At 47.3% G+C, this 17,513-nt stretch overlaps 1 protein-coding gene across 1 annotated transcript; it reads right to left on the bottom strand.

Moving 5' to 3' along the window:
- Positions 1-696: 696 nt before the first annotated feature.
- LOC119464103 (zonadhesin) lies at positions 697-15,199 on the bottom strand. Its single transcript, XM_037724939.2, has 3 exons — positions 14,975-15,199; positions 10,543-10,855; positions 697-5,216 (listed from the first exon to the last, which is right to left on the bottom strand). Exons 1-3 carry the CDS (start codon positions 15,066-15,068, stop codon positions 1,076-1,078), a joined length of 4,548 nt encoding a protein of 1,515 aa, XP_037580867.1. The 5' UTR covers positions 15,069-15,199; the 3' UTR covers positions 697-1,075.
- Positions 15,200-17,513: the final 2,314 nt, after the last annotated feature.

The following is a 17,513-nucleotide window of genomic DNA, read 5'->3' on the forward strand; positions in this document are numbered from 1 at the left end:
TGGAGCCAATGCTGATGATGATAGTTTTCTGTGCCCAGGCGATTTCGCCTAGCCATATGTGATTTCGCCCAGATATAAAGGTTCGCTTTAAAACATTTGATGGTTCTTTTCGGCCGCGTACAGAAATTGACCGTAACTTTCTTCTCGCTGGCATGACATCTAATAGTTGTCATAAACGTTTTTGTGATGCACTTGCCAGCATTGCATATTAAAGCGTTATTTCAAAATTTTTATTTTTATAGTTACCTCTGGTATTTTCTTCTGGATGATATTTGTATCTACTTACCCAATCCCCTATGCCTTTAAGCGGGAGAGCCAAATAGAGAAACAATTAAATCAATTGCCGCAGTATTTACCACATTGCAGGAACTACAAAAGGAAATATGAGGGAATACACTACGAACTAAACTATGTGTTGGTTACAGGGTAGACTTCAAAATTCACAGGGCCATGATTACTGAGCCTAGGGTTCAATTATTGTCCATACATACTTACTGATAGTCGCAATCTATCTCTATTCGTTATGCCGATCGGCTACACCAATGTTTTGTTTATATCGGCCTGCGCCGTTGTTTGGCGCTTTATAGAGCCACCGTATATAAGAGGGTCGCATCCCCAATTAGACGGAACACATATGCTGCAAATTTTGCTCTGGATCGTACTTCCGTTTCTTAAATCCTAAAAGAAGAAAAGAACTAAGGAACATAGCAACATTTTTATTGGAGCACAACCATACGCGTTGTGAAAGCTTCATGGAAATGAGGTCAAACCTCTGCCGCTATACTCATAAGATCAAGTTAAGAAAACCAGCCGTCATGAGATACATTTTGTTTACAAGCACGTTGTTTAATGGCAGAAAAGCTTCTTATGTAATAAATTGGCAAAGAGTAGTTCAAAAACTACGAGTTGCTTTAATATTGACCGCCTAATAATTCTGTGTAAATATGATGTCCCCTACTAGCCGTGACCACGCTACAGACAGCGCGGGTGAAATCGATTCCGAGGGATGTTGAGCAACGGGCTGTTAAACATCTAGTAGTGAGGTTTGCCCAAGGACTTCACGACGGGTACTTCTTCAAGTTGAACACCTGGTACCGTCGGCATCCCACCTGATGGGAAGCCTGGATGACCGGGCATCATGATGACTCCTGGATATACCGGAGCCCCTGGTATACCACTTGGTTTTGGGACAAGGAACCCACCCGATGAAGGGTATCCTGGTTGAGCCGGCGTCGTTGGTGTTGCTGGATACGCCGGGATGCTTGGTTGCATGCTTGGTGGTGGCACATGTGGTTGAGACGGGACAGGTGGGTGCTTCTGGTTGTACTGGTCGGCTTGGTGGTATATTTGGAACTATCGCAGGGCCTTCAGGTTGTGAAGGTAGGCTTGGTCGAGTCGGCCTAGCGGGAACTGTTGGACCTTCTGGAACACCTGGGACCACACTTGGGCCTGGCGTTGGTAACGCAGGCAGCGGAGGCAAGGCCGGTGGAGGCACCTGCTCGGGCGGCTCTCCTGGGAACACCATGCCACCCGGCCCCACGCTTGCATTCGTAGTTGGCAAGCTTGGTTGTGTGGGCCGTTCGGGGGCTCCCGGAAAAAGTATCCCACCTGGTCCCACGCTCGAATTTGTCATCGCCTCTGAGATTGACGGCAGCAAATCCGGATTAACGGCGTTGGCAATGTCAAAGCATTCTCTCGGCTTGACGCATGTCAGCGGTTTCTCCCGGAACATTACCGTTCCCTTCTTGCATTCGCAGCCCTCGCCGGCGCATGTCGCTGGGCAGGCACGAGCTTTGAAATCGAAACAACTAAGAGGGCACGGAGACTTGCAGTTTGAGTAAACTTGATTAACACCCGGACAACGTTCGGGCGCTGCCGGACATTCAGTGGCGCGGACGCAGTGAAGGGGTTTCTCTCGTAGCATGACATAGCCTCTCTTACAAACACATCCTTCTCCGGCGCACTCGTACGTGCACGCGCCGGGTTCCTTGTTCGTACAAGTCGCCGGGCAGCGCGATTTGCAGGTAGTGTACACCTGGTTGGAAACTGGGCAGAGCTTTGGCTTAAACGGGCATTGCTCACGGGGAACGCAAGTTAGTGGCTCCGCTTTTAATTGCACGTATCCCTCCCTGCACACACATCCATGGCCCCCACATTTACTGCTGCAATAGCGAGGACCGTCGTCTGAGCACGTTTCCGGGCAGAGAGATTTGCAAAGAGAGTACATCTGGTTTGCGCCCTTGCACATCTGGTATGAGCTATCGCAGGTTTCCTCAGTAACGCACAGAAGCGGTTTCTTTTGCAACCGGAAGTAGCCTGGTTTGCAAACACATCCGTCGCCATCGCAGTCAGCAGTGCAAGCCTGCGGTACTTTATTGGAACATGTGGGAGGGCACCGTGACCTGCAAGTCGTGTACACCTGATTGGCTCGCTTGCACTTCTTTCGGCGGGCTGGGCATTCCTTCCTGCGGACGCAGATGAGCGGTTCCGCTTGTAACTGGACGTAACCTTCTTCGCAGACACATCCTTGGCCTCCGCATTCATCAGCACACTGGGGAGTATCATCGTCCGTACAGGTCTCCGGACAGAGCGATTTGCAAGGCGTGTACACCTGGTGTTCACCGGGACACCACTGCTGTGCCATGACGGCACATATTTCTTCCGTCACGCATATAAGGGGTCTCTTCTGCAGCTGCAAGAAGCCTTTCTTGCAAGCGCATCCTTCCCCATCGCACTCAGTACTGCAAGTGGTGGGACCTTTACCTGAGCAAGTGGCCGGACAGCCCGGTCTACACGAGGTGTACTCTTGGTTGGCACGTTTACACTGCTTTGGCTTCTCCGGACACTCGGATCGCCGTACGCAGACCAATGGCTCAGCTTTTACCTGCACGTAGCCTTGCTGGCAAACGCACCCTTGACCTGCACAATCAGCACTACACACTCGAGGACCCTTGTCCGAGCAAGTTTCAGGACATTTAGACTTGCATAAGGTGAACACTTGGTTTGGACCGGGACAACGTTCAGGTCTGGCAGGGCATTGGTCGCGGCGCACGCAAATCAGCGGCTTCCTTTGCAGCTCTACGAATCCTTCCTTGCAGACGCACCCTTTCCCTGCGCATTCACGGTCACACTCACGAGGACCATAATCTGAACAAGTAGCAGGACACTGTGACTTGCAAGACGTGTACACCTGGTTTGCTCCTCCACAGTGCTGTGGGCTTACTGGGCAATTATCACGTCGGACGCAGACCAGGGGCTCGGCTTGTAATTGCACGAAGCCCTTTTTGCATACACATCCTTTACCTGCACATTTGTTAGTGCACACGCCAGTTTCCTCAGCAGAGCACGTGGCAGGACAGCTCGATTTGCATGAAGTGTATACCTGGTTCTCACCAGGACACCACTGTTCTGCCATAGCGTCGCATATTTCATGACTGACGCAGATAAGCGGTTTTGCTTGTAGCTGAAAGTAACCTGCTTTACAGACGCACCCTTGGCCGGCGCAGTCTGCACTGCATGCACGAGGACCACTGTCTGTGCATGTGGCGGGACAGCGTGACTTGCATGTTGTGTACATCTGGTTAGCGCCTGTGCACTGCTTTGGTCTGGCCGGGCACTGTTCCAAGCGAACACATATAAGCGGGTTCTCCTGTAGCTGAACGTACCCTTCCTTGCAGACGCAGCCTTCGCCTGCGCAGTCACGCGTGCATACACGTGGTCCACTGTCTGAGCATGTTGGAGGGCAGCGCGATTTGCAGGGCGTGTACATCTGGTTAGCACCCACACATTGCTCTGGCTTGGACGGGCACTGTTCGCGGAGAACGCAAATAAGTGGGTTTGTTTGTAACTCGACATAACCTTCCTTGCAGACGCATCCCTGGCCAGCACAGTTGGCAGTACACACACGAGGGCCGGTTCCTGTACAAGTTTCAGGGCAGCTTGATTTGCAAGACGTGTATACTTGGTTGGCACCCGCACACTGCGCTGGCCTCGCTGGGCACTTCTCGCGGCGGATGCATGTAAGTGGGTGCTCGCGTAGCTGGACGAAACCTCGCTTGCAGACACACCCATGGCCTGCACATTCCCTGGTGCACGCGCGAGGGCCAGGTTCATTGCAGGTTTCAGGGCACCTCGATTTGCAATTTGTGTACACCTGGGTTTCATCTGCGCACTGTTGCGACGCGGTCATGCACTGATCGCGACGGACGCATTTCAGTGGCACCTCTTGTAACATAACGAACCCTTCCTTGCAGACACATCCTTGGCCTGCGCATTCATTACCGCAGATGCGAGGAACGCCTTGGTCCGCGCAAGTAGCAGGGCAGGCCGATTTGCAATTCGTGAACACCTGGTTTTCTCCTGGACACTGTTTCTGTGCCATGACGGCGCACACTTCCTCTGTGACGCACACAAGTGGTTCCGTTTGTAGCTGGAAATAACCTTTCCGGCAGGCGCATCCTTGGCCTGCGCAGTCGTTGCCACATACACTACGTCCACCGTTCAAGCAAGTGGCAGGGCAGCGTGACTTACAAGGGGTGTACACCTGGTTTGCGCCAGAACATTTCACTGGCGGAGCTGGGCATTTGTCGCGCCGAACGCATACCAAGGGTGCATCTTGCAACTGCACGAAACCTTCCCCGCACACGCAACCTTCGCCGGCACAGTCAGCAGTGCAGTGTCGAGGTTCATTGTCCCAGCAGGTTGGCGGGCAGCGCGATTTGCAAGTCGTAAATACTTCTCCGTAGCCGGGGCACCTGTTTGGCTTGGCTGGGCAGTCCTTGCGACGTACACAAATCAGCGGATTCTCTTGTAAGATGACAAAACCTTGCCTGCAGACACAGCCTTCGCCTGCGCATTCTGCAATGCAGATGCGGGTACGGTTGATAGCACAAGTAGCGGGACAGCGTGACTTACAAGTTGTGTACTTCTGGTTGCGGCCCGGACATCTCCGTTCGCGGCCGGGGCACTCGTCGATGCGTACGCATTTTAATGGGTTGAGCTGTAGAGCAAGATATCCTGGCGCACAAACACAATGCTGGTCGCCGCAAGCCGCTGGGCAGCGCGTCGGTGGATTGTTGAGGTTAGCACACGTAATGGGACATGGTGACGAACAGGCCGTGTAGACTTGGTGGGGACCGGGGCAACTGATTGGACTCGGGAGTGGAGCACCGCTGGGGCACTCGCTGGGGGCGACGCACGGTCCATGCGGATAGGCCCTGAAAAACAGTTGGAAACATTACGTTTTTAAATGTCACCACAATGATCCAAACATACCTGTGGCCTGCAAGCCCTGGCGGCTTGCAGTTTAGTTCGTATTCGGGGTATCGACAAAAAAAAACATTTCCGAATTGCGGTACAAAGCGGGGAGATTCATGCCAGTTACATTCATATTTCATTTGTTTAGTGTGATGCCGAAGGCAATCTTAAATTCTAACCTATCAAGAGGAATTTTAGCAAAACAAGAATACCGCCAGTTAGTTTTGCATCATCAGTAAATCACAGCGCGCGGAACAAGAGCTGGCCGACGAAACACGCTGCACTCCGTGTGCCTTGTATTTGCGGTCGTGGCCTGTCCGATGCGAGGAAATTTGCCTATTAGTAGATTTTACATAACTTCAAGACCACCATACGGCGCTTTCATGTGATAGGCTGCAGCGTCTTTGGGAATGTTATACCTAGAAGGCACATGCAAGCGATTCGGCCTATTTCAATGCAACTAGCTGTCGTGGGATGCTGTTCACAGAAGTAATCACCAACCCTTCAGTGGTCTCGATGTATTCGCTACCAGAGGAGACGAGAAACGCTTTGGTGCTTGAGATAGCTGCTGATTCCTAATAGCAGTATTTGAAGCAGCATATTTCCTGTCGCAATACAAACTGGCAGTTTGGGTTGTTCTCTCGTGTTTCTAGAGCGTCAGTAAGCAAGAACACATTTCCTTGCCCCGATAAGTTAGTCGCGACCTTCATCAACCAATTCAGATTACCTATCTTGGGTAGCAAAGCTCGCAACAAGTGAGTAAACTAATCGCTTGGTAACATTAGGATATCCACCTTCGTTGAATAATTCGGTGATATTATTCAAAAACAAAAACACGCCTTTAGTCGAAGTTTTTCCTCGATCCTCTGTGATAACTTTCATGATCATCTTTAGCCAATATGTATGTATACTGCAGGTTGAAGGCCTCTCCCTGCGATCTCCAATTACCCTTGACTTGTACTAGCTGATTCCAACTTACACCTGCAAATTTCCTAAATCCATCACACCACCTAGTTTTCTGCCGTCCGCGACTGCGCTTCCCTTCTCTTGGTATCCATTCTGTAACTCTAATGGTCCACCGGTTATCCATCCTACGTATTACATGGCCTTCCCAGCTCCCATCTTTTTCTCTTAATGTCTATTAGAATATCGGCTATTCCCGTTAGCTCTCTGATCCACACCGCTCTCTTCCTGTCTCTAAACGTTAGGCCTAATGTTTTTCATTTCATCGCTCTTCGTGCGGTCCTTAAGCGCTGTTCTCGAGCTTCTTTGTTAACCTCCAAGCTTCTGCACCATATGTTAGCACCGGTAGAATGCAATGATTCTACATTTTTCTTTTCATGAGAGTGGTAAGCTCCGAGTCAGGATTTGGCAATGCCTGCCGTGTGCACTCCATCTAAATTTTATTATTTTATAAATTTCCTTTTCATGATCAGGGTCACCTTTGAGTAATTGACCTAGATAAACGTACTCCTTTACAGGCTCTAGAGGCTGACTGGCGATCCCGAACTTTTGTTCCCTTGCGAGGCTATGAACATTATCTTTGTCTTCTGCATATTAATCTTTCTCGGTTAATCTTTCTCGGTTTAATCTTTCTCGGTTACACTTTCTCGGTTAAGGTTCTGAATCATGTGTAGTAATTCGTCCCCATTGTTGCTGAATCTGTCGTCTGCAATGTCATCTGCAAACCGAAGGTTGCTGGTATATTTGCCGTTGAACGTCACTCCTAAGCCTTCGCAGTCTAAGAGCTTGAATAGTTGTAAGCATGCAGTGAATAGCATCGGAGATATTCTGTCTCCTTGCCTGACCCCTTTCTTGTGACGACTGAGTGTTAGGAGGACAATAATATATAAGAACATTTCTGTAAACTTGGAGCAGATGCCGCTATTCTGCTCTATAAACCATTCTGGTGTATCCTCCCTTTTAAACAGTTTTATACTCATAGTTAAGTTATAGAAAGCGAAGTTGGATTTATAGCACTCTTTAAACTTTGCTCCACAGGTCTTCCATTCGTCTCTTAGTGATTTATATCGCAGATCCATTTTAGATTTCCGGACTATTCTTAAAACCGAGGACTTCAGGCAGAGAATAAACACTGGACGGACAACAAGGTACACTAAAGACCATTCTATCAAATTACACCTTCAAAGTAATTTTTCAAGCCCTGTTTCCATTCATGTAACAGGAAATATTCTGCAGATCCAGACGCATGCTGGAGCCTATGCGAAGGCAAGCTTTAGCGAAGCTCGTGAATAAATGGTGTACAACTAACGGGGATGTGTACAACTGTATTTACTTTTATCTTCCGCTACGTGTAATCCAATAATGTAGAGGTAATTTTTATGCACAGCTTAAGCCACAACTTTTGTATGTCTTGTGTCCGATGGCCACATATATGTAAATACATTTAAGGCTTCTGTACCCTTCAATAACAATGGCACATTTCAAATCTGCAATGGAATAATGCCAATTCTGGAAAACTAATCGAGAATGGGAACGGCAGCCAGTGGCACACACCGGATGGTTAAGCCATGGAAAAACAAGCACACGTTGAAAACAAGGCGCTGAAAATAATATGGTTTTGTATCGAGAGGTCGATGGCTTTTCGAGATGCTAATGAGCTGACATTAGGTGATCAGGTTTTACACAGGAATATTTTTTTGTTTATTGCGCAGTGAAAAGGTGCGCTTACTCAGACTAGTTTGGCGTTCAGAATACATAGTTTATACAAACCGACCTGCTGGTAATTGCACTCGGGCCACACGTAAGCTTTGTATACAAATCCGCAAATATATCTGACGAGGCAACGAGAATGCCGAAAACCGGGAAGGAGAAAAACAAAGCTTTGCTCTAAACAAAAATACACTGTGCTCCTCTCCGTGCTTCTACAGTGTCTCGTTCAGACGTCTTAGTGCCTACGGGGTCGTGCACGTCACGTCAGCATGACAGAAGCTGTGAATCCGTCCTTGCGCGAGACACATAACTTGCGATACGGCTGCTATAGCACGTTCTTCTCATGCAGAGGCACTCCCGCCTCTTACCACTCGTGTACTTAGATTTAGGTGCACGTTAAATAACCCCAGGTGGCCCAAACTATTCCGGAGTCCCCCACTGCGGCGTGCATCATAATGAGATCGTGGTTTTGGGACGTAGAACCCCATCATTTTAATTTCATTGTGCATGAATGACATACACCCGCGTCTTGCTCGTCGTCTCACCTTGCCTGTCATGCGCAGTCTAATGATTTGATTTTGTGGGGCGTGTCCTTGCACAGCGCGTATGGCGGCAACAGCGTGTAGCCAAAAAGTGTCTTCTAGAGAGGTACGCGTAGAGGAGGGGGGGAGGGGGGTTAGCGAATGGCAAGAGTGAAACCGTTCGTTGGCATTTCAGCACAACGTGTATATATATATATATATATATATATATATGCTTGTTTATCCGTGTGCCCGCGCGCTCCCGCAGGGCCGCAAGGCTCCGGGGGGAGAGTAGGGAGAGGGGAAGCCGCGTACTACGCCTCGCGCTCCTGTTCGGGCGGCTGTGTCTTGCAAGCCATCTGCGGGGGATGCAGTCTTTGCTCCCTGCGTTGTGTTTCGCTGCTTAGTTCGCGTTGACGCTAGCGGCGGGACGAAGGCGATTCGCTCACTGCTGCTGCCGCGCTTACACACTACAGCGTTTTGACAGCGAGTTTCTGCGGCCATCGACAGAGATGCGTTCATGTTTGCCTGTGCGCGCGTGGCACCATGCGTATTAATTTAGTTTGTATGCCCATCTTTACAAGTTTGTAAAGCCGATAAAACTGCTATCCTTATTTCGTATAGCTGTCCACTACTTTGCTATCGCAATCGATGCTTCGCCTTTTGGGCGAAACTGCTACTTTTTTTTTTAATGTGATAGCAATATAGGTGGACGCCAACCATTTTGTGTCCATTTGACGAAAAAAATTTGCGCCGCTCCCGAAGGCAGTGCAGTCTAACACAGCGTCCTGAAGCGCTAGCTCTCACGAAGAATTCGAGAAACTGGCATGTGACTCACGTATCCGAAGTTTGAAAAGAGCAACTGTGGCTTCAGCGAACCATCCGTGCGATCGCGGTCAAATGGTTAGAGCATTGAGCTTCTGTGCTGGAACATAGAGGTTTTATTCCACCATCGGTCATGCATTTGTTTATAGCATAATAAACGAACTTTACCCGCGTTAGAAGCGTGTAGCAGAAAACTAGAGGTGTGTCGAGCATACGGGAGTGCGTCACAATGTGCGCAAAATCGCAACTTTGCAAGAGATGCAAGGTACATGGACGACACTTGGATAAATGAGCTTGTGCAAGGTCTCCGGTGACGTACGTGCGTGTAGCTCTCGGGACATCTACCAGGCGTTGTTGAAAGTGGGCCTATCACTGATATAGTTCAATACTATTCGAGGCAACTGTTACGCTTTGCGGGGCCTAGGATTATCTATGCTACAAATTATGGCGCAGGAGATTAACTATTTTATCGCATTTAGATGACCGCACCGTGAAAACCTGGTGTCTAACAGATTGCAGCTTGCGCGTGGTTTCTGACATCATTGTATTCGTACGAAAATATGCACCTCTGAAACTTATAAGCATGCGATCGCATACTTTGACAATTGGCGGTAGGTAAGTTCTGGCGAAATGTGTTTCTTTCTTTCTTTTTTGAACGTTGTAGGCAATGCTATGGAAGCTGGTCAAGCGATGCGTTTATGGATGTCTCAGTCCGCACGTTTCGCAGAGCAGTTTGTTTTAAATCTCGGGAGCTTTCTACGAAATAACTACTTATAATATATTATAATAGCCATAACAAAATATTATAATAGCCATAAGAGCTACAACTCGTGGACGCCAGGATACGTAAAATTACGTATATTTGAGCCGTTTTGCGGGTTTCCAGTAATAAACGTAATATAGTTTGCTCGCGAGCGCCCGTGGAGTGTCGTGGCGGTTGGTCTCAAAAACATGTCACTCCACGCGCTCGCCCGTATATATGTTAAAGTTTGTGACGCCTTCCAAGCAATAACTACATCGTATTTTGCGACGCAAAAGCACGAAACTTAGTCTTACATCGGTTTAGATTAAATATACTAATACTTTTCTTTTATAAGCGACGCATTATTTTAGGATCGCCAATAGGAGCAGTGAGAGAGGTCACTCTCGCCTTCATAGCGATGCTTGCAACGCACGAAACGCAGTATACGCTACCTTTAGCGCAACCGGTATTCGATCACAGCTTCCTGCGCAGAATGCGATACACACGGAGCGCAGGGTCACCAACCTCCAATATCCCGGTGCGCAGGCACAACCCCTAACGCAGAGTCGACTGCAATCCTTGTTCTCAGGCACACCGCAGGTCTTCGGGCAGGAAGATGAGCAATGATTGAAGTCCATGTTGGCGGCCCGGCGGCAACTGCAGCAGTCTTCCTTCCTTACGCAATTTCCCCAAGCGTTGCGAAGGTAACCCGGTTTGCATAAACAAACCCGAAGCTTGTTTAATTCGTTGCGGCATGTTACCGATGGCTTGCAAAAGCTGTCCTGAGCCCGCGTTCCTGGTGGGGTCGGTACCTCCAAAGGGCCGCACCTGGTTGTGCCTGGGAAGAAAACAGCTGTTGAGTTCGGTGACAGCGTAAATGCAGTCAGTCTATCCTGATGTAACATTGTCACGTGTTCACAGTCATTTCTTTTTCTGAACTTGTATTGAACGAAATAACCTGCCTCTGACATAAGTGGGCATCCGTGATCTCTTTTCTTTAAAAGTTCTTTAAAAGTACTTTAGCGAACGTGAACTAGTGCTATAATTTCTTTTTTTGTTGTTGTTGTTTGTATAAATTGCAGCGAAGGAATCACTCATTCCTTTTACTACACATTGCTTATCTTTTAGTATACAGATGCATGATCATTTCATGCATGCATTTCGTTGTATCATGCATGATGCATGATACACTGATGATTGTATTTCACGATAAATAGAGATGCGTGTATTTTATTATAGTTCTTTTAGCTTTCCAATTCAGTTTTTAAGGCTGTTTCGTATGCAGTATTCTGTTTTGATGTACTTGCCCATCCCCTCTTTTATGTAGGGCTTGTACCTTCAATTTATTACATACAGGCTGCTGAAAACATACACACATGTATATCGTATACCGGGTGTTCAATATTAAGCTTTACGGAATTTTGAAAAATCGCCTGTGTCAGGTAGCATAATTCTTATCGTTGAGCTGGGTTATTCGAAGAGGCGGACATTAGTAGCACGAGAAATCGAAACACATATTGAACTAATTAAACTGACTAATGAACTTCTTAGTTAATTACTTTACGACTCATATTGCAATTTACGAATTTTCATATTCAGTTGCCTACAAATCCGGCCGTCTACACCTGGATGCAGATTGCTTGTTCAGGCATCCGGTCGACAACCCTACGAACGCTGATGAGGACTCCGACAACTCTATTTTTTCCGTGTCGGACCTGATTCACATCGGCGACGAACAAGACCATGACCCTTCATTGCGAGAATTCCTCAATGGCCTAGAATCATCGCCTAATGACGTATCCATCCGGAAACTTGTGATTCAGGAAGGTGTCTTATACCGGCGCAATTTTCAACCTGATGGACCTGACCTCCTTACTGTCGTGCCTAGACACTTACGACGAAGTGGCCTGACTAAACTTCGTGATGCGCCCACCACCGGGCACCTTCGCGTCTCTCGCACCTACGAGCGTGTCCGGCGCCGTTTCTACTGGCCATGCCTTGCACGCTCCGTCGGCCGTTTCGTGGCCACTTGTGAATCGTGCCAACGTCGCAAAACACCCCCGATACTGCCTGCTGGTCACCTTGAGCCAATCGACATACCTACGGAACCATTCTTTCGCGTTGGACTAGATCTTCTTGGGTCCTTTTCCGCATCCACCTTTGGTAACAAATGAATAGCAGTGGCTACTGATTAGGCTACGTGCTACGCAATTACCCGAGCTCTGCGGACCAGTTGTGCAACTGATGTCGCGGAGTTCTTGTTACGGCTCCCTAAGACAATTGCTCAGTGACCTGTTGCTTTCTCTCTCAAGTCATTTCCGACATACTGTGCTCCTGTTCGATTCAACACAAATTGACCACTTCTTACCCTCCCCAGACCAACGGCCTCACGGAACGCTTCAACCGCACCCTCTCAGACATGCTCGCTATGTATGTTTCGCCGGACATGCGTGATCGGGACCTTGCTCTTCCCTACGTCACTTTTGCGTATAATTCCTCTCGTCATGATACAGCTGGATTTTCACCTTTCTACCTACTGTATGAAGGAGAGCCGACTTTACTTCTCGACACTATGCTCCCAACGTCTGCCGCCTTCGCGACATGACATGACATCCCAACGTCTGCCGCCTGCCGCCTGATACCATCGCGCGGGCTGACCATGTCCGTCAGCTTGCCCGCGCTCGGCTTACGGCATCACAAACCAACCACAGGCGTCGCTATGATATTTCGCACCGCGAAGTGACTTTTTCTCCTGGTGCATTTGTGCTTCTCAGGCCCCCTTCTCGCCACTTGGACCTCTCCGAAAAGCTTCTATCCCGGTACACGGGTCCATACCGTGTGCTGCTACAGGTGACATCTGTTACCCTCGAGATTGCCCCTGTCAGTTCCAACACGTTGTCTCTCCTTCCGTCCAGTGACGTCGCCCACATATCACGGCTCAGGATATACCATAGTGCTACTGACGACTCCCTTTAGAGCTCCGGGATGGTGCTCCTGCCGCCGGGGAATGCTATATACGGAAGTTATTTCAGTGACCAAGAGCAAGCCTGTGATGATTGAAAGGACGAAGAGGGCGACGTTTTAACCTGGCACGGGCTGCTCGTTCTGAACAGAGCTTCATGCATATGCGCTCGTAAATATTCCTGCCTACAGGGTGCCCCAGCTATCACGCAGCACGTTTAAAAAAAAGAGGAACGGCGTTACGCGAAGCAAACCTAGTGCGTATTGTTTCGAGTACAGGGGAGTAGCCACCAGTATTTATTTCGTTACTGAGATTTAATAAATAATTGTATTTAATTATCGAACTCGAGAAGTACTGTCCTAATTATCAAAGTGTCATTGAGAAAGTTGTAGAGCAACATGAAAAACTCCCGATACAGCTTTCTGTTGCTCAATACGTGCTACATAAAAGTGTTTTTCCGATCGTGAAAGAAGCCCGCGAATACATGCAAAGTGCCTCGAGCGGCCAGTCGCGCAGCAATACTGCGTGTATTCGCGGGCTTCTTTCACGCTCGGAAAAACACTTTTATGTAGCACGTATTGAGCAACAGAAAGCTGTATCGGGAGTTTTTCATCTTGGTCTACAACTTTCTCATTGACACTTTCATAATTAAGGACAGTACTTCTCGAGTTAGATAATTAATTACAATGAATAAATAAATCTCAGTAACGAGAAAATTACTGGCGGCTACTCCACTGTACTGGAAACAATACGCACTAGGTTGGCTTCGCGTAACGCCGTTCCTCTGTTTTTTTAATCGTGCTGCGTGATAGCTGGGACACCCTGCATATTCCTTCCCGTGCATCTTTATATGCAACAATGTGATTATGAGGCCCGCCGTAGTTGGGACTCCACATTAAATTCGGCCACCTGGAGTTAAATAACGTGCGCCCAATGCGTGGTACACGGACGTATTTGTATTTCGCCCACATCGAAATGCGGCTGCCACAGCCCGAATTTTATCCCCCGACCTCGTGCTCTGCAGCTCAACTCCAAAGCCATTACGCCACTACGGCGGGTAAATGCTAAAGAATTAAAAACAATCCATCTCCATGCCGTGTATGAGTCAAAATGTCACGAATAGTGCATTTTCATCTTTTTTTTTGAGGGGGGTGGTGGTTCACAGAGACACAAAGCTTGAATCTCGCTCCACACACGGCTCAGGTTTCGTCGCACTGGAGCAAAGGGATATATTGACAGATTTCTTGGGGACTGTATTTATCGCGGCAATTCGACAAAAGTTTAACTCATGTGCAGTTTATTTACACGGTACAAGTCGCTTTCTATCCGTGAGCTCTGTTTCTTTTCTATTATTATTTAATGGGTGAAGAATTCAGAAATCGTGAAATTATTTTTTTTGCCACCCACATCAAATATTATCGAAGGTATTTTCATTACTTAGTTTATCGCAATAATTGGCTGGGCAATATGTCAGGCCAAGCTTTTGCTTTATTTCACTGCGCAAGTTTTCCTGGTGTGATGCTTCAATGTAATTTTAATTGCACTTGCTTTCTCTGCCAGTAAATTATGAACCATTATTTTCAAAAAGACTTTTCTCGCTCTTGCCAATAATATCCTCGTGTTAATTGTATATAAAATCTGTCAGCATAAATGTGACCCAAATAATTTCCAAATTTTTGGAGGCCTGCGCCCCAATGAAGCTATCATCAACAGCTCTTTTATTCTTGAATGTTCAAGTACCTTTCCCGGATCCGTCGCACACGTCTGGAACAATCAGATTAAAGTTATCTTGAAGAGTGTGATAATTTTATGTTCTATATTAAGACATGTGCAAAAACTATCTGGGGGCACAACGACGCGCCTATGCGTTCGGTAAAGTATCATGAAATGTTCTAACACCTAGCCTAAACACATTTTCATCTAAGTATATAAACATCCAACAATTACCACAACAAGACAACGAAAAAAAAAGATCACTGCAAGTGCGCTACTCACATGTTGAGCATGACGTAGTGCATGTACTTGTTGCCTTGCCAACATAAAGAAATAGTGCCACAAGGCATGTGGCTGTAAATGCAGCAAGCTGCATCTTCACCGCGTCAAAAATTCCAGGACGCGGCTCTTGGTTAAATGAATTTAAGTTCCTCTTCTCCCAGTGAGCTCGTGGCGACCCGCAAGGTCCGTGTCACCTGTCCTGGATAAGACGTTCTCCCGCCTTACTGCAGATTGATGTCGAGGAAAGTGCTAAAGACAATGGTGGCGAGCGCGTCATGACCGAAGGCCGGCTGCACGAAATCACTTCAGGCATGGCCAGATCCGTGTAGAGATGTATGAACAAAAGGTAGCAAAGCGCTAACAATGACTTCCGTGGCGTGCAGCTGTGTGCAACAGGTTCATCCTCATCTATTGTGTTGTTCTGGACATGTGGGCAAGAAATACGATCCAAAATTTTAAGCGGCGAAATGCTTTCTCTGGCGCAGTTCTTTTAAGCCATGACGTTCTTCGTGACGTATGTTCAGCGAAAGTAGTTGTTGAGCCCAGAATGTAGACCACGAAGTGCTATGGGAGAAAAGACAGTCCTGTGACAACAGGTTGGGTCTGCCGCGAACCTAAAAATCACTCGAAGTCAGATTCAAAGCTACAAAGCTCTAGAAAAACCCAGTGTTCACTTAACCTTGAGTTCACACCTAGCCATTTCATCACGCAACCGCGTAATTATCGCAACCCAGAAGCACTGGACAGGACAACAATCAGGTCGCAAATAGTGTTGCCAAGTCTTCTCTAAGAAAGAATGGATAAAATAATGTAGCAGTTCCGCCCGAAAGCATTGATAGCAATAGCAAAGGGTTAGACTAACACTACAGGAAGTAAGAATAAGAGAATAGGCGAGAGGATAAGTGAGAGACGGAAGCGAGAGAATAAAGCCGGACCACAAGAACCCGGAAAGGTTAACTTAAAGGGACTCTAAGGAATAACCGTAAATCAGCTTATACTGATAAAGCACTCTTTCAAAGCCTCCATTTTCACCAATTCTGCGTTAACATGTTGATTACTACAACAGGAACTACTGCACAAAGGTCCAAATCACAAAGCTTTTGGATTGTAAGTGCTCTCCGCCATTGGCCGGCCCGCTTTGGTAACATTATGTTCAGCATCAGAATGCGCTGGCATCTGCTTTAATGCTCAATTTGGGCGTAATTTTTTTTGTAATTATGGGCTCAGATTTCCAAAGCCTGATTATGTGCAGATAACTCAATGCCGTCTGGTCTGTGTGACCTCATGAACCTAAAAGTATTTTCCCATATTGGATACCCTGCGGAACCGCACAGCGTCTCTAAACTTGTTACGTTTGGCTCTTTTTGGCTCTTTGGCTACCTTTAAAAGGATTACTTTCGTCCTCACCGATAAAAATTAAGAATACACGAGCAGATGCGGGCGAAATTTGTTATCTCGGTGAGCGATAGCACGGGAGCGTTGCCACGCGCTTTTTGCTTTTTGTCTGTTTTGAGTTATGAAGTTTCTTCGCATGTAATAGTGTTTTTTTTCGGTAGTGCTAAAGGATAATTTACTAGCACAGCTTTGCCTGTTTATCTCCTCAGTGTCACTTTCGGCTCGATCAAGTGAAGTATTGTTATCCTTGGCGGGATATGCCTTCCCAGCGCCATGGCCCCTACACACATTCCTGCCTTGCTCCTGTGCGCAGTGCGGACATTTGTATCGTAAAGTGTACCGAATATCGGTGAAAATGTCGTACACAAGGGAATAGAAGTCCTCTTCTTTGGTATATTTGTCTATACTGTAGGACAAATGCCTGTCGCAGATATCGCCATAACGTCCCTGTCGTGCGTCAACAATGGTCGAACAAGTCAAGGCTCAACCTGGATCCAACGTTCGACATCAGGACTTGTCGAAACATTGCCTGCCGGCTGAGGTCTTGTTTTTCTTACCAATCTTGTTCAACTCTCAGCGATGTCCTGGAAATGTTACGCGTCGTCGTTGTTGTGTGGCTAGGACCTGCTGCTGAGCACAACATATAGAATTCAATAACCAACCGCCGCGGCCACATCCTAGTGGCAACAGAATGAAAACATGCTGATGAGTTTTGTGAGCACAATAACCCCAAGCTTGTCAAAATTATTGACAAGCCATTCACTATGGTGCTTCTCATAACGTCTGTGTTGCACCAGTGCATACAGCTCCATCAGTCAGTTTTGGAATATTGCGTTAGTGGAAAGATGTCCGCAACAAGTACACTTAGTCGTCTACAGAGTAAATATTTTAAATACAAATGTGCCATTTTTATGGACTGAAGCCAGAAGGCAAATGCTGCTTAAGTCCGTTTACATAATCAAACGTTTTCCCTGATCACTTCATTCAGAAAAACAACCTCAAGTCCGAAATATTCTACACCAAGTTGTTGTCAAGCTCATGTGCTTCATTCTGCAAGAATAAAGTGACTTCAAATAGTTAATGATGGGAATGGCAATTCTTCAGCAGCTGCGGAGCAATTTTGCTGCATCATAGCGGCGTGCTC

Source organism: Dermacentor silvarum, chromosome 9 (assembly GCF_013339745.2).
Source record: "Dermacentor silvarum isolate Dsil-2018 chromosome 9, BIME_Dsil_1.4, whole genome shotgun sequence".
In the NCBI taxonomy this organism is placed as follows: Eukaryota; Metazoa; Arthropoda; class Arachnida; order Ixodida; family Ixodidae; genus Dermacentor; species Dermacentor silvarum.